The 26876-nt window shown below is 38.4% G+C and overlaps 1 protein-coding gene across 2 annotated transcripts in view; it reads left to right on the top strand.

Annotated features, from left to right (window-relative positions):
• The window catches only part of prmt3 (protein arginine methyltransferase 3), a 74195-nt gene that overhangs the window by 4930 nt on the left and 42389 nt on the right, over positions 1–26876 (top strand). For both annotated transcript variants that reach the window (XM_008106190.3, XM_003214675.4), the window contains exons 4-10: positions 1273–1322; positions 3304–3406; positions 5295–5448; positions 6467–6608; positions 11524–11589; positions 18336–18457; positions 23374–23473. In XM_008106190.3, the coding sequence (XP_008104397.1) occupies positions 1273–1322; positions 3304–3406; positions 5295–5448; positions 6467–6608; positions 11524–11589; positions 18336–18457; positions 23374–23473 (737 nt within the window). The remainder of the gene's footprint in view (positions 1–1272; positions 1323–3303; positions 3407–5294; positions 5449–6466; positions 6609–11523; positions 11590–18335; positions 18458–23373; positions 23474–26876) is intronic.

Here is a 26876-nt window from a genome sequence, read left to right as displayed (position 1 = left end):
ATGTGTGTGTTTTGGAAAATATCACCCATCAATAAGAGTGTGCTGTATTTCCCTGAATGAGTGAGTTCTAAGATGTCAGTGAAAGGCTTACTTTCAGTCGCACCGCCATCAATGCACATGTGGTGATGACATGGGAGAAACATGTACCTTTGTTTATTTAAGAAAGGTTTATCTGCCAGATTGTTTAGTTTTGCACATGTGTATTGGAATAAAAAGCTTTCGGAAACATGTTGACTTGCTGTTTTTATTTGTGGTGTAAAAAATCCACTGGGGTGTAGCGGTTTCAGTGTTACTTTTGTGCACATATAAATGTTCTGTTGAAAATAAATACTTTAATTACTTGAAAGTGATGGAGGTCAGAGGAAACTTTGGTGAAGTCATGTGAGAGGACTTTCTCAGTGACCAACACCAGACTGTGGAACCACCATCTGAGGGAACTGATCATCTTTCTAAAGCCTTCACTAGGTAGCAACTTCTTCCTATGAATTTTGATCAGGGTTAGGGAAAATGTGGGCTCTTTGTGCTCCACCCCATATTTTTGAAAAAAACAGTTTTGCCACCTGTAGCTTCTAGGTGGTTTGGCATACATTCCCATATGTTCTCTCCTGTCTCCCAGTCAGTTTTCAGGAAGGTCTTTTTCCAATACAGTGGCTTCCACGTAGCTTCTTTTATGAATAAACTATTTCTCTCCATGCTAAAATGGCTTGAGAAAAAAAATACATGGTGAGATTGTCCCTCCCCCATCTACTAGGATAATTTTGCAGCAAAAAAAAAGTAATGTATTTTTCCAGGGATCAGCAGTGAGATGCAGTTCTCTAAAGTCTTGCAGGGGACCAGTGTAGCTCCCTAATCTGTCCACCTCTGGCTTTGATGAATTTGCCAAAAGTCTAAATTTAAATTTTATTTATTGCTATTGAAATGTTTATTATTAATTTCAATTAATTGGTTTTGATGTAATTAGATTGATTGCATTTAATATACAATATTTCATTTTATTTTAATGCATATTTTGTGTTTTTACTGCTGCTTGTTTTTTAATGATGTTGTGGATTCAAATTCTGGGATGAAGGCGAAATACAAACCAATCAATACGTAGACTAAGCCTACCTGAGATGACTGAATCGAATAGGTTTTTGGGTTGTATAATTCTGTACAGAAATTGGCAACTGGTCTTAAAGTAGTAGTATATAATGACATAGTTCAACAGGCCTGATATAAATAGTAAATATTTGGTTAAAAATAATTCTGGTTTTTTTCCTCCTCCTCTTTCAGGACTTGACTGCTACAATTACATCAAGCTAATAAACTTCATTAGAGTGGAAGTAAGTAACCCAAGTATTCTGAAAAACTAAGTATATTAACAAGACTAATATTAAAACTATACTGTATCTGCAGAATGTGTCTATAATTTAGTTGCTGTATTCTGTGCTATGGAATGTGCTTATTTTAAACAGGTTTCTCTGACTTGCATACTTATCACATGTATTTTACAAAATGTAAGTACGTATCCTTTATTAAGCTTGGATGTCAATTACCAAATGAGCTCATAGTTATTCTCTTCACTCTTTGCAACAAGGTAAGCTATTTAAAAATTAAGTTCAGAAGTTGATGAGAAAGGAAAAAAAGCAACCTACATTACTGATACGCAATGGAAGTATAATGCAGTATAGTGTTCATGGTGAATGACTATTCATTTTTGGCTTGAAAACCAAATTTGAAACAGTTCATGAAGAGCTGGGCTTTTTAGTCATGCTCAAGGACAGTTTTGTGTTCCCAATGAACCAACTAAAATCTTTACCCAGAATTTCGAATTTTGTTTATCATTATTATTTTCTTTGAAATTCACTGACTTTATATTGGATATCAAAATCAAAAGATAACCAATGATACTAACAGGGAAGCAAAAACATGTGCCATACATCAGACCCTTAGTCTTGGTTTGGACCACCAAATCTCAGTAATTCCTCCACTCTCATTGGCCCTAGTAAGAGAAAAGTGTTTGCTTGTGGAGAGGCTTGAACATAAAAGAGATGAAGAAGATATTTGAAACTTGGTTTAAAGTATCAGTAGGAAGCAGATAGGAATGTTTTGGAGGCTTCTTTTACCTTTGAAGTAAAGGAAAGGAGGAAAAGATTGAACAGGATCAGTAGGTTTCAGTGTAGGCAGAGATCAGGAAAATAGACTTGAGTTGTCTATGCTAGACTGATGCTTTTGTTGTGTGCTTTGGAGTTTTTCTGACTTACAATGCCACTAAGCTGCATCTTTTCTATTCAAGATGTGTTTCGTAGAGGTTTGCCATTCCTCTGAGACAGAGAGAGACTTACCTGAGTTCATAGCTGAGCAGGGGATTTGAGATTTCAACCCTGATCACCAGAGTCATTCAAACCACTACACTACTCTAGCTCTCACTAGATTGTAACTGCTTTGATAAATCTTTGAGACTGCAGCAAGTACCCACAATTCATATGGTACGCTGACTGCTAGAAATGTAACTTTACATGGCCACTCTACTTTGGTTCTGGAGTGTTGGGTTTTTCTTTAGTGAAATGTTCAGATTGGTTTAGGAAACCAAGAAGTTCATACCGATTTGCTCATTGAAATATCATAATTGTATAAAGTACCTGTTTCCGATGAAGAAATAACTGTAAGAAAACATTGAAACTTAATATTTAGGAACATGGATAAGATTATTCTTCATACTGTATTTGCATACACAGTTGCTAAAAGTTAATAGTAATTTTTGTTGCTTCTTGGAAGTGCTGAATTAATCTTTCATGAGGTTGGAACTGTTGTTTAGGAAATTCAGAGTAAAGTTACCTGTGACTTTGCAATAGGAGGAAAAGTATGTTATAAGAATTACTGTGTATAGACAAACTATGGAAAGTAACTGGGAGTATGACTCTGGTAGGATTAAATTCATCACTTCAGTGTTGTTTTTGTGGAGTATGGATGCAACTTTAAACCAACCCAGTCAGGTGGTTTCTGCATGCAATTCATATACTTGTTTATTATCTCACATTTTGACAACTTCCTAGTTTCTTACAAGAAGTAACAATTAATGTTGCCAACTCTGCTGGACTAGAGAACATTCTGATTAATTGTTAATATACAACTAGCAATAGTACAGACTCTGTATTTTGCAGAACACTTTTCTGAAATGACATGCCGAACGACATGATTGTAGTTAGCTAGAGATAAGATTTTCATATCTGATCCACTTCAGTATTCTTTGTAAAGATGCTTTAGCATATGCTGGGTATGTTAAAAGGAGTTGAGAATGTCTGTTTCCATCTTCTGTTTCAGAAACCAACTGCAGAGTATTTTCTTTCTGTGAGTTCCCCACTTCCTTGGGAAGAGGAGAAATATTTGAAGCCTGTGTTGGAAGATGACCTTTTACTTCAGTTTGGTAGGGTTTCTTTTAACTTTACATGCAAGCACCATGTTTAAAAAGAAGCAGCCGCCTTCCATATTGATAGGGACTAATGTACTGGCTTGTTCTGAGTCAATGTGATAGTAATAATAGGCATAAAATGAGTAAATCAAGCTTCTGCTTCACTAAAGAGGCAAAGTTGAAGTATTTTGGCCACATCATGAGAAGACAGGAAAGCTTGGAAAAGATCATGATGCTGGGGAAAATGGAAGGAAAAAGGAAGAGAGGCCGACCAAGGGAGAGATGGGTGGACGGTATCCTTGAAGTGATTGGCTTGACCTTGAAGGAACTGGGGGCGGCGACGGCCGACAGGGAAATCTGGCGTGGACTGGTCCATGAGATCACGAACGGTCAGAAACAACTATGCGACTGAGAGAGAGACTCTGAATGTGGGTTGATGATTCTGCCTTGTGACCTAAAGATTATATTCTCCCTTTGAAACCTACCTGGATTTTAAAATCTTTTGAGGAAACCTGTTTCTTGGTTCCACAGCCTTCACGTATCTGTCAGGGATATGAATAAGATTCTATGACTATTCCAGGTTCTGGAAGTCCCTGCAAGAGAGTAATTTATTTTAAATTGTGTTTAACCATTTATATTTTTGTTGCATTTATTTGTATTTGAATGTTATTGCTAGATTTTTTGAATGCCTTGTTTGGTGGAAAGGCAGAATAGAAAATAACGTATCTTGTATTAACTCTGCTGTACTAGTTAATAATAATAATAATAATTTTTATTTGTATTCCGCCCTATCTCCCTGAGGGGACTCTGTGGATTCCAACAAAAATGGCAAACATTCAATGTTATAGTACATTCATAAATACAAGCACAAATAACAAACCAACGAGATCCCAAAATAAACCAGCATCTAAGACAAAAGTATAATGTACAACCAGAAATTAAAGAATAACATAACCTGTCAGTTACATCTAACATAAAGACATAAAATTACATTTATACAAACCACAATTAACATTCATTTAATAGTTATTAAAATTATTATGTGGTCAATAAAACCAACAGAGCCAGTTTGTAAGAAAGTTTGAAAGTTCTGTTGAAAGCCAGATCCGTTAATAGTCAAATATATGCCATCCAGGAATTAATCCTAGACATATGTGGCAGAGTCCCAGGTTAGATGATCCAGGAAGGATAAACTTTATCCAGTTATGTTCAAATGAATTGCTGCACAGACACCATCAGAGCCTGTGGGAGAGAAAAATGGTGCAGATGTGGTCTGTTAAAGTTCTGTCTCCACTGCCTGCTATAGTCTTCGGATTTTAAATGTGGGTTTCAGGCTGATGTTCTGCTGGTTTTCTTCTGCGCCTCCTCCCCCTGCTTCCCTATGTAGCTAGGTGAGGTCCTCTTGGGTGATTCAGGAATACCTTGTTTAGGGTCTCCAACATCCAAGCTGAGACTCACATTTTTAGACAGAATTCAGAAGTTTATGACTAACTTGAGTGTGTCCCACACATTGAGCTGGTCCCACTTTTGTCTTTGTCTATTTTGTTGAACAGGAATAAGATAATTTGACAGCAGGGAAACATAATGTGGATTAACTGCTAATTAGAAGAGTTACATTGTAAATGAAACATATACTTGTGTAGGTTGAGGATCTGGCAGAACCTGTGAAGAAATAGCATGGGAAAATGGCTTCATCTCAGCCTTTGGCAAACTCTATGTAATAATAACTGCTTCTGCCAGAGGAGTTTTTCTGTGTTACTACTTCTTAGTTCATGAGTGGAGCCTGAGGATTTACAAACATAATTCAGAGTTTCCTTCAGCATACAGAAACCATATACTTTGGATACTCAAACCTTGATAAATCTTAACCTTTGTGGGGCAACTTCTTCTGGTTCTTTTCCAGATATAGATGATCTTCTTGATTATACTAATATGCCTTATCCTAATGGTCTACCTGAGGCTTCATCGCTCCTTGAGCGTTTGAAATGGGCAGAGCACAGAGCAGAGCTGGCAGAAGATGCATTGGCCAGAGCCCAAGAGGATCTTCAAAAAATGAGGTATTGATTTGACTGAAGGGTTGTTTTTTCTTGTTGCAGAATCTTGGCAGCAATCTTGAATGTGTTATATTAAACTAGGTAGATGATGCTATTTAAAGGCCACTGGAAGTTCAACAACGTATTTGTTTAACTGAATGGGTTAGAGCAGTGGTTCTCATCCTGTGGGTCCCCAGATATTTTGGCCTTCAACTCCCAAAAAATCCTAACAGCTGGTAAACTGGCTGGGATTTCGGGAAGTTGTAGGCCAAAACACCTGGAGATCTACAGGTTGAGAACCGCTGGGTTAGAGAGGAAAATTGGCTTTCCATACAGTTTAAAAATGCGTGTTGCCAGAGATACAACTTTTCTGCCAAATCACTCTGAGACAAAAAGTGAAATTTGTGTTTAGACTTGGATTGCATATCCAAGATATCCTATTTACAGTAGAGTCTCGCTTATCCAACCTTCGCTTATCCAACATTCTGGATTATCCAATGCAGTTTGCCTTTTAGTAGTCAAGTGTTTTTGTAGTCAATGCTTTCAATACTTTCCAATGTTTTGGTGCTAAATTCATAAATACAGCCATTACTACATAACGTTACCATGTATTGAACTATTTTTTCTGTTGATTTGTTGTAAAACATGATGTTTTGATGCTTGATTTGTAAAATCATAACGCAATTTGACCTTTAATAGGCTTTTCTTTAATCCCTCCTTATTATCCAGCATTTTTGCTTATCCAACGTTCTGCCGGCCTGTTTACGTTGGATAAATGAGACTCTACTGTATATGCAAATATTCTAAAATCTGAAAAAATACGAAATCCAGAACACTTCTCCTCCCACGCATTTCAGATAATGGGTATTCAACCTGCATTACATTTTTAATTAGGAAATTTCTGCTCAGCAGCCAGCAGAGGGAGCTTTGCTCTGTAAAAAGATGATTGCTCTATAAAAACTGTGCTTCCTCTCCATACATTTCCTCCTTTTTTAATGGTCCCATCCCTGTATCTCAAGGGTATGTTTCAAACTGATTACAGACAATTTGCCCAGGATTTTGTGATGAACACAGAAGTCAGAAGTGGCTCATCAGTCAGCAGCATTGCGGATCTTCAGGAGAGCGAGGAGGATGTTTACTTCAGCTCCTATGGGCACTATGGCATTCACGAAGAGATGATAAAGGTTAGGAAACGAGGAGAAATGTGTCTTTCTGTCTGTGAGGATGGCCACAAAGCTATTTGCCATATATGCTGCAGTGTAGCTGCATTTTTAACCCTGTCCGTACTTGGTGGTAGTTACTCTGGACACATAAGAATAAATACCTTGACTAAGATCTAAAGGGCTATACCCTATATGAGCTTACATTCCAGTATTTGGATAGATAAATATTCACAGACACTGCTGTGGAATTCAGTTATGACACCAGCAGAATTTAACTGGAATTGAAATTTGCCACCTACTTGCCTCCCCAGTATTTTAAGATATTCTAGCTAGTATCGTGCATCAGAACTAGGAGCTACACTGTCATAGTTCTGTCTGTTGATTCTACCCTAGCACTTTGTTTTTCAGCCTGGTAATGCCCCAGTCAAAGGATGCAGCAGATTAGGGCACTAGTAATGACATCTGTAGTACCCTTCAAAGTTACTGGGTCCATTGAGAGAGTGCAGCTGGAGGGGTCCTTCAGGCTTCTGCCACAACTGCTTGTCTCCCTTGCCTGGGAGAGTGTTGCAAATGTCATTTCACTACATTTTGACCTGCAGTGTTCAGGAAGCCTTCAGCTGGAGTGCTGTCACACTAATAAAGCAGATTTTGTGGTTTATGTTCAGTCACTATCAACTGTAAACATAAATCCCCAAAGTTACAGGATTGTAACTCCACCTTAGAATTTCATTAACTACTGAACATGATGGCAGCCTTTGAATTATGCTCTTTCATGGGCTGGAATTTTAGTTCTACTGACTGGATTACTCATTCTGGAGTGGGCTTGCCCCATTTTGAGCCCCCAAAAGAAATAGTTTTGCTCAAAATTCCTTCCCACACAATACACTCTAGTTCCTGAATTTATGTTTTAAAAAGATTTCTCTGGGCATAAAATGATATGGTAGTAGGAATCAACATTTTTCAGTGAAGAGTGAGGCCTTCAAAGGAACCTGGGAGGGCAAAGTGGTCTTTTAACCTTTGGTAATTGTACATCCCAGCTAGTTTGACTAATGTTGAGAGACAATGGGAGTTTTGAAACCCAAAATTATATTTCAAGTTTTAAAAAATATTACTCCTCTACAGCAAAAGCAGAGTCTCACCATTCATGACCACAAGCCAGAGTGTGAAGAACTGATGCCCCATTGGAGAGCCACAGCAAGCTATTACATACACTGCTTTGGGCACCTGAAGCAGGGTGCATTTCACTCCAGGGGTGCATCTTCATTGGGGGTTTAATGCAGTTTGACATCATTTTAATTGCCATTGATCAATGCTCTGGAATCCTAGGAGTTGTAATTTGGTGGAGCACTAGCACCTTTTGACAGAGACAGATAAAGCTCTTGTAAACTACATCTCCCATGATTCCATAGGATTGAGCCATTGTAGTTAAAGTGGTGTCACACTGCATTAATTCTACAGGGTAATTTCACCCTTAGTTGCTTTTCAGACTTTAAAATTTTTTTAGACAATGTTCCAGGATGCACCCCCCCCCCCCCTCAGCACTTAGTTCTCTAAACCCCAGCAACAGCTTTTGAGATATTCAGTCATTTTCCTCAATTTACTTCACACTGATACTGGTTTCATTCTGTCACCAAGTCAAAACATGACTTTTTATAAAACACTTTGGGGCCTAATTTATTTTATTTTATTTGCACATGTGCAGTGCTCAGCAGTACCCTATATATATTCCCATTTTGATCTTGCTTTTGGACTTACAACAAATTTGACAGAAAAGGTAGTTCAATACGCAGTAATGTTATGTTGTAATTACTGTATTTACGAATTTAGCACCAAAATATCACGATATATTGAAAACATTGCCTACAAAAATGGCTTGGATAATCCAGAAACTTGGATAAGTGAGACTCTACTATAATTGAAAAATAATTCATGGTTACATCACCTGATATGCAGATGCAATACATCCACTATAGTGCAAAAGTGAAATTAACAGCACTTTTGTAGTCACTCTTGAGTGAGAGCTGAAGTTATTGGGGAAAAGATCTTGGCATATGTAATTGAATACCAGAGTCAGTATAATCTATGCTATAGTATTTTTGTCTTGAATCCCCATCTCAGGAGAAAGACAAAATATAAATCCAATAAACAAATAAGCAGGACAGTGAAGAAAACTTATAGGGAAAATCAACTAATTCACAAGTTGATGCTGGAGGACCAGTTTGTTAATACCACAGATTGCCCCAAAGACAAATAAATGAGTTCTAAAATAAATGAAGACTAAATTCTTCCTAGAAGCCAAAATGACTAAGCTTAGGTTATCATATTTTGGACATATAATGAGACATGATGCATTAGTAAAGATGATACTGTTTGCAAAACGGAATCCAGTAGGAAAGAGGAAGACTGCATTCCAGGTAAAAAGTCATGACCCTGAGTTTGTAAGACATTAGAAGGGTTACTATAACAAAATGGCTTTGTAGTGTCACCATAATTCAAAGCTCATTTAATGTCAGTTGACAACACATTTTGTGGATCATCCTACATTGTGCTTCTGATCATTTGATATTGAACCGTTACAGTTTATGTGTGTTAGCTATGGCTAAGGCTAAGACAAGGGTAGGAATATGCAGCCTGCCAGATGTTTCTAGACTTCAACGTTGTCCGTATTTCCTTTATACTCGGGAGTTTTGCTACTGTTGCTTATCAATCTATAGGGTGTTTGACCACATTAGCACTGTGATGAAATAGAGAACTGATGGTGAAAAGTTGAAAAGAGCTCACAGTGCCCCCAGTATAAATGATTGACACTTCCATGAGTGACCATGCATGGATTGAAGACAGCAGTTGAAAATCTGTTAAGTTTAGGCACCAATAATTGTGACAAATGAAGTCTGAAAGCTTTGCAGCTGATTGCTTTTGTGGCTGAGAGCTTTTAAAAGTTAGATTCTGCATATTTAATCAAACGAGACCTCCTACTAATCCTTTCATTAAGCAACACCATGACTCTTGTAAGATTTATTTGAAAGTTTATATCCCATATATCCTTCTAAAACTGGCTCCAAAAGATGGCTTTCATTTAGTATAGTGAAACAACAATTAAATGATTGAAATTTGTAAGGGCTGTAATATAACATTAGAGATGTGTATGCAAGAGCTTGTAGGTTTGGTTCATGATGAACAGTGAGAAAAAAAAAACCCTGTCTGAAATCTAGGATGCTGTTGCTGGACCATTGGTGCAAGTTGGAACACAGCAGCTGTATGTGTCTATGAAATCTAGCAGCAGTAAAAACTAAAGCACCTGAAGAACAGTGCTGTAAATTCACATGCAAGCGATGTTATTTAAAATGGCCATCTGGACATGTCCAGCGAGGTAGATAGCCAGATCCCCCAGGAATGGGCACTGTATAATCTTGGCACTGCAGTTGGTGTTCTGCGCAATCCAAAGGATGGAAAGCTGCATAGCACAGTCCCTTGATGGTTGAAGCATACAAATACATTCAAGTGAAAATATGTTCAGAGATTTAAAGGTAGATTATTATACATATTTCAGGTTCCTTCCTCGAATTCTGATTTCAAAACTTCATTTTTCAAAAAGCAGTAATATGGTTACGTAGCTTTAACTATGACTTTGCTTTCATACCTTTAAGTTTTCGGGTGCTTGCTGCTGCATAGTATTGTCCTTTTATCCTTTTGGTGTTGCATCTAACTGGTGCAGTGTCAAATTTGTATGCAAGCTGAGCTTCTCTCCTTTTTTAAGCTGTTCTTTTTGTGCTTTATACTTTTTTTTACCACTGTCAAGAAGAGCTAAAAATAAAATCACGAGGACTGTCTTCCTTTTCATTGCTGATTGGTTCTCTAGTCGTTTGTGGGGATAGTCAAGCATATGGTTTGTGGGTAGTTTGTCTCTCTGCCTACGCATATTAAAGGAATGATATTGGTTGCTGAAATGGGTTACGCAGCCAGCTCACGTATAAGTGTACTATGTCTATTCAGGTGCACAAATGGGAACACCTCCAGTACCTCGCTACGCACATTGAGTGAGCACTGAAGAATTTGCTGTAGAGTGGCTTAGAAACCTTCATTGCAGCTATTAGTTTTGTACCTTTCCATGAATTTATGGGCTGACTTCCCAGAAATCTCCTAGGATAGGCATGGGAAAAGTGTGGTCCTCCAGATGTTCCCAAAGAGGCATCGTCAGCTGTGAGGAATGATGAGTGTGGCAGTCCAGCAATACCTGGAGTACCACATATTCCTCATTTATGTCCAAGGAATAGAGCAGTTTGCTTTTCCCCTGTATGTGAAGAATAGTCATACAATAAGAGCACCAGTGGTATATTATTAAGGGTGCATCGATACTTTCGAATCAATGCAAGACTTTAAATGCTATGGAATCCTGGGATTTATAATTTGATGAGGTACCAAGAGAAGGCAAAAGACCTTGTACAACTCAACTACAACTCCCATGATTCCACAGCACTGAGCCATGGCAGATAAAGTGGTGTGAAACTGCATTAATTTTACAGTGTAGATGCAGCCTACTTTAATATCACATTTACAGTCACATCTTAGATATAAGATCTAAGGAGAATGTTCTTAGACTCCATTAATCTTGTAATATTTTTATTATTAATATGGCTCTTGAAAAACGAGACAGCATAAAAGCAACTTTAGCAGTTAACCTTTTGCTTTTAAAGTGATATTTTACACTGTATATGTTTAATTTATAAGTGATTGTGCTCATGCTCACTAACATACCAAAAAGAAAGTCAATTCAGTGCTTCCTGATCAGAATCTGAACTTTAAAAATGGATTGTCGGAAAAATCCTTTTCAAAAATGGTAATGGGATGGGAAATTTTTCAAAAGTAATTAAAATAGCTCAGGATGCTGCCATGTCATAATAAATTGAAGAGAGTGCTTTGATTTTGTTTTAATTAGGATAAAGTGCGCACCGAAAGCTATCGTGATTTCATATATCAAAATCCTCACATCTTTAGAGATAAGGTAAGTAGGCCCACTTTATAACTCTATGTTCTTCCAGCTGAAGTAATAAGAGGTTCTTGAAATGAGATTTCTTTTTTAGAATGGGGAGAATGATGTTTTGACAAGCTTTGATCGAGTGTTCTTGGGTCCTATTGCACAGAGAACATTATGCAGCTGCCAGAGAGTGCAGAGCACTGATAAGGGAAAAGCTGTGCAGTATTGCTGCTGTTCATTGCGCTATCTTGAGTGTTCATTAATAATGGCATGGTTTTATAGAAGCTCCTCTTGCTTCCTTTTCTTACACAGAGATTGAAAATAGGGCCAATGACTCTTATTTACAGTAATTCACATTAATTTCCAAATCGTACAATGTATGATAAATGCATGAAGAATTAGATTCAGATGCAGTTCCCCCGGGAAGGAGTTAAACATTTTTAGTTAATGAGAACAATAGTAGGCACTATATTTTGCTGCTGTGTGCAGAAATGGCATATTTCTGAAAAATTTCTGCCCCACCCCATCCTTTTAGGAAAATTGACATATATTCAGTATTTATCCTCATATAAAACCTAAATTTATTTTACTACTTTAGCAACACAAAGTGCTCCATTAATAACATACTGTACTTGTCATATAAAATTGCAGTATTTGGCATATTTGTTAAATTTAAAAACATAAAAGCCATGGTTTGTACAAGTAAAAATGTAAATACAGTGTGGAATAAAGAGGCTATGGCAGTCTGCTGCACATTATCTGTCTCCCCATAGGTATCTTAGATTTTGTCATCTGAGAAGTAGGAAAACAAAAAGCATAGATTTTTGTAATGAAATATAACAAAACACAGTTTCTGTACATGCAAGCTCCAGAAAGGATCATATTTGTGAGGAAAGGATACAAAAACTAGATACATAACCCACTAATACATACAATTTGCAGTTAAATGTAATGGTTCTGGCTGCAGTGATACAGTTCTAAGGACTTCCATCAGACAAGCGGGGGGGGGGGGGAGGGGGGAGGAGGGAACCGTTTTACCCCACTCCCTCCCATCTTTCCGTGTCTTCTGTGATGGCCAGCCATCCCATGTCCTTTCTGCGGCAAGGTCCTTCTTTCCCCTGCTTTCTGCTGTTTGGAGTCAGGTAATACCCAACCCCTGAAGACAGCTTTAGAGTTCCACTTCCATGTGCTGCGGAAATGGAACCCCATAGAGTCCCACCAGATGTGTCTTTATGTCATATGATGGCCTCTGTGGGGCACCCCTGGGGGTTCCATTTCCAAAGCACATGGAAATGGAGCCAGAAGTCCATCTGATGAGATTGTAAGAATGCATACCAATTTTTTGTGTGTTTGTTGTTTATTTTATTTTTTGTCAAAAGCATTGCATAATAAATAAATTTAAAAGTGATGAAATAAAGGAAATTGCAAGCAGCTAAATAGTTTTAGACCAAAAGCGAGCAACAGCGACCGCATTGTCCGTAGCTTTAAACAACTCCTTCTCCGTACATGAGGCAGGACATTGTGGGCAAGCATACATATGTGGAGTTGTTTGTTCTGCTCCACAGTCACACAAGGTGCAGGATTCCTCCAGGTAGTGCCACCTTGCCAAGTTGCCTTTTGATCTGCCCACTCCGCTTCTGAGTCTGTTTAGGGACTTCCAAGTTGCCAATTTTTGGTTTGCCCTTGGAGGCAGACCCTCATGGGGGCCATCCAGTTAGAATTTTATTTGTTGTTATGGGCCTTTAATATGGGGGAAACTATTTTCTGTTGACGTCTGAATTCTTCTGCAATGTATTCAACTGAGTACAGGTAGTCCTTGAGTTTCAAATATTTGACTTACATATGACTCATATTTAAGAACGGGGGTGAGACAACAGGAAGTGAGCGAAATCTACCTCTAGGAAGGGAAATTCACTCCCGGAAGAGTTATCATGGGGAAAAGGTGTCTTCACTGAAGCTATATCACCAAGCTTTGATTCCACAACATGCCTTTTTTTCAAAATCCAATTTTCACAGGGATAGAGGTGAAATCTTCTGAACAGTAGCACAGACAGAAAACAAAACAAATACCACAGGAGTGTTAACCCTTCCCTATATCATTCAAAGCTAACAATATTTTTGGCTAGAGTTACAGTTAAAAAAGTACTTGTTCTGACTTCCAAACAAATTCAACTTACGAAGCAATCTACAGAACCTATCTTGTTCATAACTTGGGGATTGCCTGTATTTGTAAGAATCCCTGATTAATATTTCAAATGAAACAAGCCACTATTGTGTAAAGTTTAAAATTTCCTTTCTATGAACCTTTTTCATCACATTTTACAGTTGGCATTTGTCTTTGTTTTTAATTACTCTCCTATCAGCACTAGGAGTAATAACACTGAAAACTGAATTAACAGCATTGTTGGCTTGTATTATTTTCAATATTTTAAGTTATTTTACAAAAATGAATAGATTTATTATAAAATGTTTTCATAACAGCATCTTTCAAGCAAAGTAACATATACACACTTAGGAAATATTCCTTCTTGGATTAATTCAGATAATCTTCTGGCAAATGATTAGTGGTGGTTCCTGTGTTACTTATGCTGTCTTATCAAAATTTAAACATTCCTGGAGGAACTGTGATGCCCTACTTTTCTGCTGTGAAGATCTGGCACAGCCTTGAAGCTAAACTGTGGATGAACAAAATAATTTATAACATTTTCTCCTTGTATTAGACAATTTGTTCAAATATAGGCATACCTCAGTTAACAAAGCCTCTGACAGTGAAGCTTCTTTTTTCACCTGCCTAGTCTCCCTTTTCATCCTCATCCTTTGTATATGAGAAAGTTTTTCTGAGTTTTGGGAGGCTGGTGAAAGATGGCTGCAGAACACAACCTTTGGGTGTGGGTTTTGCAGTGGTGTATCAGTGTTAAATGTGCAAGCAGTAACACTTGACCTGGGACAGATCAGTATTATACAGTTTGTCCTCCACATTGGCATAGGGTTAGGGGCACAGAACCCTCACAAAAGTGGAAAAACCGAAAATATAGGCTTATTTTAAAAACATTTTACAAGGATTTTTAGGTCTTCCAGCATGATTCTGTGGTCAATATCTGATAGAGGCTGACTGCAGACTCACACTGAGGAACCTACAAATGTCTGGAGAGAACATATTTTTGGTCACTTGTAGGGCAACAGCAGAGGCAATGTCATACACAACAATCTGCAAATGATGAAATCCATGAATCCTTAAACTGCATCTGAAGGATGACTGTATTCTCTTCTAGCTAATTCTGCTGTAGACATGTGTGCTTACTTAGAACAGGCAAATTAAATGAGATTCACTCCAGAAAACCTTACTCAGCATGCATCAAGAACAAAAGGGAGAAAAAAAGAGAGGACAGATATGCCTAGTTCACAAAAAACCCCAATTTTTTTCTTTAAAAGACATAGTCAATGTCTGCAAAAATAGAAATCTTAAGGAAAATGGAAGCTGGTGAAAGATAAAAGTCATCCTGAGAAGGCTTCTTGGAAGAAGTCTTTAGATCATCTCTGGAAGGTTTAGAATGGTTTTTTTTTTTAGGCAAGCTTATTGTTTCATTTCACATGCATATAGTTAGTTTTGACTTAAAAGTACGCTATGACATGTTGAACTGTTCTTTGTTATTCGTGTGTGTATTCTTTCGATAATATATTTGCCTCTGGTGCCTACCAAATTTTCTGTTTCAGAGGTAATGCCCTGGAACACATCTGTTTCATGAACTGAGGTATATCTGTTATGAACAGATTTAGATAAAGATCTGCAGAACATGAGCATGTGTGTTTTTAATACACCTGTGACACCTCTTTATGACTCGCTTCTTCTGATAAGTAACATAGTGCAGTGTTTTGACAAGTGTAAACTGAGATGGAAGATCAAATAAAAGTTGTTTCACTGTAGATACAACGAAAGAGTTTAGCTTTTTAGCCTTATACAAAGTCAAAACACTGACCTCCTTAGCTATAGACTTGAAGTGGCTCTGCAGGATTTCAGGATGAATTCTTTCCTAGATCTATTTGAAGATGCCAGAGATTGAACCTAGGACCTTCTACATGTAGAACATGTTTTCAGCCTCTGAGCTGTGGTCTAGGGCTATTCTGAACTGTGATCTTGAATAACAGTAACATTGTCACTTAGTTTTAAACTTATACTCTGCTTTGCCTTTTCTGGTCGTCTTTGAGCACAGTAAAAACACGCCATGCCATTTTTCCTTTCCATATACAGTGCACAATGAGTGCCAATCTGCCAGATTGTTAAGGCATATTTTGCTCTGTTTTTTGTTAGATGTTTTTGATACCTTCCCAGCAAAAGCCTGGTACAGCAATTTCACCTGTCAGGCTTCTGGCATTTTGTGACTGATCAGACATTAATGATAATTAACAATGCTCTGTTGGAGGGTGGCTTCAGAAATGTGAGGTGAAATAGTTAGGGATTTCTTGAGGTTAATAGAAAATTGAATGTAATGTCAGAGCTGTCAGCTAGCTTCTCCCTTTTATCATCCCTAAAGTCAGTCTTTTGTCTTGCTTCTGTGTTGACCTAGTGTGACAGATGGTTGGGTGAAAAGAGTTGATTTGCCTTTTGCATGATAATGTTATCCAGTTAGAAATACAGTTTTAAATTGTGATACTTGATGCAGAAGTACTTGTTTGGAATCTGTAGTCTGTAACTACAGTTGGTAATAACCCTGTTTGTGTGTATTTATTGTGGTCCAAGAAGAGCATAAAACAAGTATAGTCAGAAAACTAAACTAGCTAGGATGAATTCAGTAGTTACAATGCCTAATGAAAATGGGTAGATAATGGCATAGTTTAAGCTATGTCTCAGATTAAACCAGAAATTATATTTCTCAGCCCACAAGAATATGCTCAAGTCTCTGAATAGAAGAGAAACCTTTCCCTTTCTATTTGGCAAATGCTAGGCTATTCCTCACACAGAATCAAGGGAAGGGCTAATAAGACAGACTGCATTGGCCAAGATCCTGTTGAGTGCTGCTGGAGATTAAATCACTGCCAGCATATGTATTCTGGAGGTCTGGAAAGTGATGACTGTTTCTTCCCAGGAGGAATCCTCCCTCAGCTGGACAGTACACTTGCAGACCAGAATTGTGAACAATTCTAACAGACTAATTTTAGAAATTCACTTAGGCTTTCATCAAGATTTTCCCAACTCTTTGGACCTGGGTTCAAGGTTCTGGAATTGCTTTTAGAACATTGCCAAAATAGTTCAAGAGCTTTATGCATATGCAACATTTAATTTTTATTTTGTGTCAAAAACATTGCATAACAAATACATTTTAAAATGATGAAAAAAGGAAATCACAAGCAACTAAATAGTTTTAGGCCAAAAGCGGGCAACATCAACCGCATTGTCCGTAGCTTTAAACAACTCCTCCTCCGTACATGAGGCAGGACATTGTGGGCAAGCATACATATGCGGAGTTGTTTGTTCTGCCCCACAGTCACACAAGGTGGAGGATTCCTCCAGGTAGTGCCACTTTGCCAAGTTGTCTTTAGATGTGCCCACTCCACTTCTGAGTCTGTTTAGGGACTTCCAAGTTGCCCATTTTTGGTTTGCCCCTGAAGGAGGACCCTCATGGGGGGGGGGGGCATCCAGTTAGAATTGCCAGGTTTAGCTGCCCAGAGGGACACTCTTGCTGCTGCTGGAGGAACATCAAAAGGAGTGGTGGTTCTCATGAAGCCCTTCCTTGATTTGAGTCTGGTGGGAGGAGGCTGATAGTCATGTAGTGGGTGGCTTTCACAATGTTCGACCTTATTTCTCTCGCAGTTAGCAACAACTTCCCACAATGAATAAGAACATTAGCCCTGGCCTTGTCTTACTCAGTTGCTGAGTATGTCTGTCCTGTCTGGCAGAAGTCTGCCCATGCGAGGCAGGTGGACATAGCACTGAAAGAAACATGCAGAATAATCACAGGATGCCTTAAACCTACACCTGTTGATAAACTCTACAAGCTAGCTGGCATTGCCCCCCCCCCCCCTGATGTGTGACAAGAAGTTGTTGCTAACTGAGAGAAAATAAGGTTGAACATTGCAAAAGCCATCCACTGCCTGACTATCATCCTCCTCCCACTAGATTCAAATCAAGGAAAAGCTTCATGAGAACCACCAATCCTCTTGATGTTCCTCCAGCAGCAGCAAGGGTGTCCCTCTGGGCAGCTAAACCTGGCAACGAAATAGGAAGCTTCAACACAGTTTCACATAGGCAACATCATCATTACTCCAAACCCTGGGTTGATAAGGAATGCATAAATGCAAAAAAAAAAAAAATCACTTACTTCCATCTACCAGGCTTTCCAGTCTAATAATTCAGCAATATTAAACGTCAAATTACATTGTGATTTTACAAATTAAGCACCAAAACATCATGTTTTACAACAAATCAACAGAAAAAGCAGTCCAATACATGGTAATGTTATGTAGTAATTACTGTATTTACGAATTTAGCACCAAAACATCGGAATGCATTGAAAACATTGACTACTAAAAAAATTGACTACTAATAAAGATAGAATTGTTGCCTAGAGAAACAGCTATGGATCCGGTCAGGAGGCAGACTGCGTTGGATAATACAGAACATTGGATAATCAAAGGTTGGATAAGTGAGACTACTGTACTTTGTTCATTTTTGAATCTTCCTTGATTTTTTAATAAGAAGGTTGAGGGTTTATCTGTAATGCTTCATTGTGCAAGCTAAATATGCTGTTTTAATTGTTCAACTTCCTTTTCACTAGGTTGTCCTGGATGTTGGCTGTGGGACTGGAATCCTGTCCATGTTTGCTGCCAAAGCAGGTGCAAAAAAGGTGATTGGAGTGGACCAATCTGAAATTATCTACCAGGCCATGGATATCATTAGGTAGGAGATATTCAGAGATAGTCTTAAATTAGTAACTAGCAGGACTAAGCACAGATTATGAAATTGTTTAATCTTGGATACCATGGTTATGCATAGTGCTGACCTTAGATAGGTGGGGAGAGGAAAAAGTTTGTATGCACTACAACCTATATTAGGAGTCCCCAGTGGCGCAGTGGGTTAAACTCTTGTGCCGGCAGGCCTGATGACTTGAAGGTTGGGTTGCTGATCTGAAGGTTTCTGGTTCAAATCCGGGGAGAGCGCAGATGAGCTCCCTTTGTCAGCTCCAGCTCCCCATGCGGGGACATGAGAGAAGCCTCCCACAAGGATGGTAAAAACATCAAAACATCTGGGCATCCCCTGGGCAAAGTCCTTGCAAGCAGGCAGTTCTCTCACACTAGAAGTGACTTGCAGTTTCTCAAGTCGCTCTTGACAGGACAAAAACCTATATTATATTCTGCAATACTTCTTGCAACTGTGGGGACATGTGGGCTAAGGGGCTATATTAGCCCTTTAAGAGATCTTGGAATGCTGTATGCCCTGCATTTGTTTTATTATCCAAAATATCTTCTAGTGTTGGGATCCCCTGGGCCATTTTAGACCTAAGAGAGATGTGTCCTGTTTTAGAAAATGGACTGGCTCTAAGACAATTGAAAAACGTTGCTATTTGTTCAAACCTGGGAACCTGGAGGCTGCATGGAAGCTATGGGCCTCTTCTGTATTGTAAATAACCTGTATTGTGCAACCTGTATTTTATAAGTTCTCTAAAACCAAGTACATGTATTAGTTCTTAGGAGGCCTAGACAGTATGGCCTTTACTGCTAAATCTTTTTGTGCTGTTTGCTCCATTGGTGCCTGATTTTTTTAAAAAAGAAACTTGGGTCCAAGGGTTTTTTTAGTATAAGAATAGAGATCAGGATTTAAGGTTAGCAATTGAATTGTTATCACTACTAGTGACCAAGAACTTGTTGGTTTCTTGTCTCACTGCTTTACATCACTATTCAGCATGAGATACAGAGCATTTTAGAATGGCTAAGAATGGATTATTCTGGATTTGCATCTCACACAGATATATGCTGTCACTTGAATATTTGTATAACAATTGTGGAAAAAATATATTCTATTGTCTTTGGTTATATATACAGGGTGTTTCAAAAAGATAGACCCTATTTGAAATCACTATATTTCTGCACCCACAAGCCACCCATGAATGAAATTCTTGCCCCTTGAAGGAGTGGGACATAAGGATTGAGGTGATTACTGCTAGATGCCTTTCCCAGCACTCAAACAGCCCTTAGCCTCAGTCATTTGAAAAATGGCAACTGTGCAACATTAGCTATTCCCCATTTGTGGAGTTATTTTTTTTACATTTGTTTCTGGTTCAAAATGGTTAGTAAAACCTAATAACCTGATAACACATTAAACTGTTTGCAATCTTTCGTGTAATTGAAACATATTGCCACTGTGAAATATACTGCTTTGAAATTGGGCCCATCATTTTGAAACATTAATGGTAGTTAATGTATATATGCCCCCATTGAGGAGGAAAACACAGACAAGAGCCTGATGGAAGGAATTGGAAAAGTATGTTGCTGAACTCATACTCCAAAATCCAACCGCATCAGTAGTTCTGGGGGGAGATTTCAACGCAAGGATGGGCCCCGATGACATCTCTCTTCACAGACGATACAAGACTCTCCCTCCTGAGCCTGTAGATGATCTACATCTCTTGACACGACAATCTAAGGATCAGAAATCAAACCTGTCATATATACTGCAAATGTTTCTCTTAGGACCTCATCACACTAGAGTTTGGATCAACTTTAAATCCACTTTAAGGAGGAGCCTTTAAACAGCTCAGTCAGACAGGTCCTGGGCCTCACCAAACTACAAACCCCAGAATTCTGCAGGAGGCAGAAACCGAATTTAAAGTGGATCCATGGTCTGGTGTGATGAGGCACTTAAAGAACGCTTCTATGTCCTTCATGAGTGAGACATCATTGTGTGCTCATTTCTGCTTACTAAATTTGACTCTTTTAGAATATATTTAAGGTAATACTGTTTGTCCTTTGTGACTTGCCTGTCTTTTTTGGAAAATTATGTTGGTTTTTACTTTCTGTGCTGTCAGCAAAGCCTTTATTTCAATTCGCTGCAAAGTCAAAGATAACAATTTAGTGGATTCAAATTACTGTACACAGTTATTGTTGGTGGGTAACAGCAAACAGAGAAGCTGTAGGTTAGCAGTTTAAATATTTCAATTTGGGGAAACAAGGATTCAAATTTTCCCTTGGTTTTATTTGGGTTTGCACTCTGCTAAATTGTTGCATTAAGAAACTGTTGAATGGATTAATTTTTTGTTCTTCATTATGAATAGCGTAAGTTCTTTGCTGTAATGGTATCTGGGTGAATTATGAAAACACCTGTCTTTTGCAACAATTTTGGTTTTGTTTGATTTGCATGCCATACTTTGGGCATCAGGGAATTAAGAAGAATTAATCCAGTGAATGATTAAATGATCTTTAGGGCTACCTGATGAAGAATTGCTGCAAGGTTACATCTGCTGACTATAAAGATATTTGTCTTTAATTCATATCAAAACCATTTATAACAACCTAGTTGTTGCTCTCAACAGCAGCACAAATGTCACATTTGCCTATTTCAAATACATTCACAAACACTGAAGTTTGGATTTCAACAGTGACCTTTCTCAGAGAAAAGAATGTTTAATGCTTTCACAATTAACATTTTAGGACCACAACTAGCATCTTTGCATACAAAACAGAGGAAATTGTGCAAACTGACTTGAGTTTCAAGTGTAAAGTCCACTGTAAACCCTGATGTACAGTTGTCCATTTTTGTCAAATATTTATCAGTGGTTATGTTGGAGAGAAAGGGCGTCGATTTTTCTCACACTGCGAAAAGTCATTGATGAAATAACCATATTACTTGGATATCCTATTATAGTATTTTTCTCATTGTTATGTGGGGATTCTAGGGTCAAGGAGTGATTTAGCCAGCTTTTGAAAAATGTGCATTTTGCTGGTTAATTTATTTTGTAAGTTGCAAAAACAACTGCTGCAAATCTTCTACACACATTGCTTTCATTTCTTCTAAAAGTCAAAATATCTTAACTGTTTATCACAAGTAACATAGTGCCATACCCTTCTGATATGGAGATGGGCACAATAGGTTTACAGACACAAGCTAATTTGTTCAATTTTTAGAAATATTTTTATTCAGTCACTTGGAACAGGGGGAAAATTATAACTTTGATTAAAACTATTTTAAAACTTCTTAGTTATTTCCTGGTAAAGATCCATGGTATGTTCATGCTTTCTAGAGGTTCTTTTAAAATGTCTAAGATAGTATCTTTACCATATATTGGATGTGGAATAGCTCCATCCAAGCCTTGGATTTACACAAGCATTGTATAACATGCGAGGTAAAAGGAAGAAAACTAAAGAGCAAAAATCAGTTTGACCCCCATTTTTATAGCCTGCCAAAAATAGTCTTCTGTGCCTGTTAGCCCGCTACTGGTCCTGAAATGGTTTTTAGGAATTTCAAGACGTTTGAACATGTCAAATCAGTTTGAGTTTTTAAAAAACGGTGAAACAGAACACAAAAACTTCCAAACTATTTCACTTTTTCTCTTCTTGCAACCTGCACAATCATGCCTTAATCTTGTATTCTATGGTTTTTTGTGTGAGTTTAAGATTGGCTACCACACCAAGTCCACTTGAGGATGGTCTTTCTTCTCATGTGTTATGCTCTCCATATGTACTACTGCTTGTTTATGGAGTCAATATTCTGATGCCCTGGGCTTCTTAGTGGAGAATTACTATTTCTGTTCACCATTGGTAATGTTCACTGTGTTTATTTGAGCTGCTTACATGCTAAGTGCATTTCACTTCATGATATTTTTGAAGAGTGCTGCTTGTGTGCTAATCATTCTAAGTATTCTTGGTTATTAAATACATTCTGAGTGGTAAGTAATTCTAAGATTATCAGAACATCCTCATCTGTGTGATCCTTCTTGTTAAATATGGAATTGGTGAGTTCGTGGAGCTTTTCACCCATATCTTGCTTTCGCAGTACTGATTGTCCTCTGAGATATTAAAAATTTAATGAGATTACTGGGTTGTGTTGGAAGTCAGATGTAGGGAGATTGTAGGAAAAGCAAATGCTGAGGAAAGGGCACAGATAACAACTGTGGTGGAGAAATAAATTCCTGCAGTGTGAATAATTACTCTGTCCTCTCTTAACATTAGCTGTCATTATAATGGCACATGAAACAAAGATTGATTTGGTGTTCTTCAGAGAAAGTAAATGCCATTAAAACTTGATCTCATGTTTGTGCATTAGGTAGAAGTGCAGCTCCATTTTTTTAAATTGAAAGAGCCAAAATAATGCAGTTAACAATCACAGATGAGAAGTGCAACTAAGTAAATTATTTCTTTCTGCCATAGTTGCGTCATTTGAGGAAAACATTTGTTTACTTCTGGGAAGCATTAATTAAATGCTGTGTTGTACCTGAGAAAAATGATGTTCTGCATCATTTGAACATTATCACTGGATTGTAAGTTTTCGTCGGGAAGGGGGGGGCAGATTCAATTAGCTGGACTTGCCGTTCAGTTTTGAAGATCTGAATGTTTTGGACTACTGCTCCAAGACTCAACCATCTGGTAGTAATTACAGACCACAAAAACTTAACCAAACACTGCTTCTAGTCCTTATGGTACAGTATGCTTATGGATCTACCCTTATATCTGGCTCAAGATTTCAGTGACAAAGATGTCATGATGTGTCAATCCAGTCTCACAAAAAAGATGGTATGAATTGCTTAATTAATGGTGTTATTGGAAAACTTAATATAAACTATATTTAAAATATGCATAACATATCATTAATGTGTTTTGCAGGCTTAATGGACTTGAAGGCTCCATTTCTTTGGTCAAAGGAAGAGTCGAAGAAGTCGATTTGCCTGTTGAAAAAGTAGATGTGATCATATCTGAGTGGATGGTAAGGTCATAGATAGATGGTATATTCATAAATGTGAATCACATTTTATCAGAAGAACTTGATGTGATATTAGTGAGTTTTGTTACTGTATTAGAAGTGTTTCACATGCAGAAAGTGTTTCATATGAAGGAAAAAGCAAGATTTCTATTTATAATCTATTAATATATTTCTATCTCAACTTGTATCAAAACGATGTCTGAGCAGCTTACAAGTAAATTGTCTATTCCTGTGTTTGGCTTTGCCCCGTAGAAGTAGCCTGAAGATCTGATGCCAAAAATATCAAAGTATTGAGAAGTTTGAAATATATCAGTTCTGATGCAAATTCATATTCTACAATTCTGTATTAACTGCTGAACAGTCTAGTATAGGCATGGAAAACTAAGGCCCGGAGACTGGATGTGGCTTTCCTCAGGCCCTCCTCATTTTCCCAGTCCTCTTGGCAGAAGGACATGGTGACCTACTGTGTCCTTCTGCCAAAAAGATGCGGGAGGAAGGCACATAGCAGCTGAGAACCCTCGAGTTTTCTCAGCCACTGTGTGTCTTGCTCTCCTCCCGGCATACAGATGGTGCGAGGAAGGCACGTGGCAGCTGAGAGCCCCCTGGAGCACTCTCATCCGCCTCCTATCTCGCCCTCCTCTGGTTATAATGCCAAGAGGACAGTCCAAGGATTTTGGGGGGGGAGGATTGGGGCAGTCGCTATGTTTCCCGCCTTCCTCGTGGAATAATGGTAGGGTGAGCAGCCCCGCCCTTATGCAAGGAGGACAACCTGAGGATGACCTGGGCCCTGATGTGTCCTGCCCCCTCCTGGACCCACCCTCACCCTCCCGGGTCCACCCTACCCAGCATGTGCCTGGCCCCGCTCCCTCCTGGCTCGGCTCTACCAGCAAGGCCTGCAATGTGGCCCCAAGGCAAAAAGGTTTGCCCATACATGGTCTAGTAAATTCTAGCACTTGATCGTCCCTGATAATGTTTGTTGATGACAGAAAAATTGTGATCTGGCACAGATTCTTAAAGTATACAAAATGAGTATCAGCTGAAGCTACAAAAAGAACCATCATAAGCAGAACCCATGGGTATTGAAGCCCCTGCTTCCTGAGCTCATGTCAATCAGTCAGACTTACAGAATAAATGAATGATTTCTTGGGAAGTTAATATTATTACTATTTCTTCTGTACTTAGCAGCCAAGTGGTAGTAACTGATGTAATCACTAATGTGTTACTGGCAGTGTGAACTAACATCTCACCAGTATTAATTACTTTTTTTAATAGTAACTATTAATCATTATTGTGTATAATTTCACCTTGCACAATACATTCGACTTACAAATAGCTCATAGTTAAGAACAGAGGTGAGACAACAAGAAGTGAGAAAAACCTATCCCTCGGAAGGTAAATTCACTCCTGAAAGAGCTATCATGGGGAGAAGGTGTCTCAACTGAAGTTTTCTCACCAATCCTTGTCTCCACAACAAGCCAAATGTTTCCAATTCCAATTATCACAGGGACAGAAAGTGATGTGAAATCTTCTGAACCGGTGCACAGGCAGCAAAACAAACACCAAAGGGGTTTTGTGTCTTTCCTATGCTATCCGCCCTGAGTCCCTTCTGGTGAGAAGGGCAGGATATAAATGTGAGAAATAAATATCCGAAATGTGTGTGTGTGTGCGTGTGCGCATACACACACACACAAACGAGGATTGAATGAAAAGTAATGCCTCCACCTTTGCAACTCCTCAACAGATGGCAGTACTGGTATGTGGCAGGTACTGGCTTGTTAAGTAGACACTCCTCTACAGTTCCATTTGGCTGGAAGCCTTAGTATTGAATGGTTGTGTTGTTAAAGAGTGAAGTATGGAACCCTGCGCAGACGGTTGGTCAATGTGACTTAAGCAACATGCAGTCATTGAATTCTTGACAGCAGAAGGCGTCATCCCAAAGGAGATGCATCAGAGAATGCAAGTTGATTATAGTGATTGTGTTGATGTGAGTACTGTATGGCTAACAAGGGTCTGAAAGGAAAAGGGAAATCTTTTCCTGCAGCATGACAATGCTAGACCACACACTTCACATGCCACCACAGCAGAACTTCAGAGACTGGATCTCACCACCTTATGGCATCCTCCATACAGTCCAGATTTAGCACCGTCTGACTTCCATCTGTTCCCAATAATGAAAGAAGATCTGTGGGGACATCATTATGCTTCTGATGAAGACGTTGAGAGAACTGTGAAACGCTGGTTGAGGAAACAGAGTGTCGACTTCTTCCATGATGGCTTCAGGAAACTTGTTCATTGTTGGCAGAAATGTATCCAATTGTCTAGTGATTATGTGGAAAAGTGAATAGTGGTAGTTAAAGAGCACATTCTAAGGATTATTTCTGAGTTTGATTTATTAAAATATTCCCATCCAAACTCAAGTAATGAAGGTGGAGGCATTACTTTTCATTCAACCCTCATATATATGGCTGGAGTTACACTTTTAAAAGTACCTGTTCCAATTTACATACAGATTCAACTTAAGAACAAGACTACAGAACCTATCATGTTCATAACTTGTGGACTGCCTATATATCAAACCTTTATAAAAATCTTAAATGTGTGAGATTGTGTGACCCACATGATTCACGTAACCCCCAAAGCACTCCTAACAGTCTTTATTTAAAAACTTCTAAGAATGGAGACTCCACTAAACCTTGAGATAGCAGGTGCCATTGCCAAACATCTCTTACCGTCAGGAAGTTCTCTCTATGTTTAGGTAGAATACTTCAGTAGAGCTTCCTTTAGTAATTTAGGGATTAAGGCAGCTATACATAACCTTCTGTTGAGGCTGAACTTTTGTACTTGGAACCCACACTTTTCCTGTATTTACTTGTGGTTTCACGTCTAGGTGTTTGTATTCTTATAAGTACTACCATATGTAAATGTTACCCTTGCTGGCATCTATCCTTGCAACTGAGAAGAATGAATGACCTATATTCATTCAATAATATGGAATAAACTTATCATCTATACATGTTTAATTGCAGAAATTACAAATAACTGAACTGTGTAGCTCTTCTACAATGTAGTCCATTACATGGTAATAAAATGCTCCCATGTTTCAGCCATTTTTCTTTCTGAAACCCAAATTGCATAGATTTTAAAAATACTAATCCCCAAACTACACCTGAATCCCTGGTTTGGCCACTTTGTTTTGAGCAGGGTAAGTTTCCAGAACTACCATCTGCCACCCAACATCCACTGAATCATTTTTGAACCATATATAAGTTTCTTTTTGAAAACCGAAAGAGACACATGCAGGCATGGATTGGTTTAATAAAATATTCCCCACATTCTTAGTATCCTTGCTTTTGTTCATGATGCTTAAATTGTTATCTTTACTGAGAACCTGTCAGGTTGAAATCTC

The sequence above is a fragment of the Anolis carolinensis genome, chromosome 1, assembly GCF_035594765.1.
Source record: "Anolis carolinensis isolate JA03-04 chromosome 1, rAnoCar3.1.pri, whole genome shotgun sequence".
NCBI classification, from domain to species: Eukaryota; Metazoa; Chordata; class Lepidosauria; order Squamata; family Dactyloidae; genus Anolis; species Anolis carolinensis.
The sequence above is the reverse complement of the archived record's forward strand: the minus strand, read 5'-3'. Positions and strand labels throughout refer to the sequence as shown.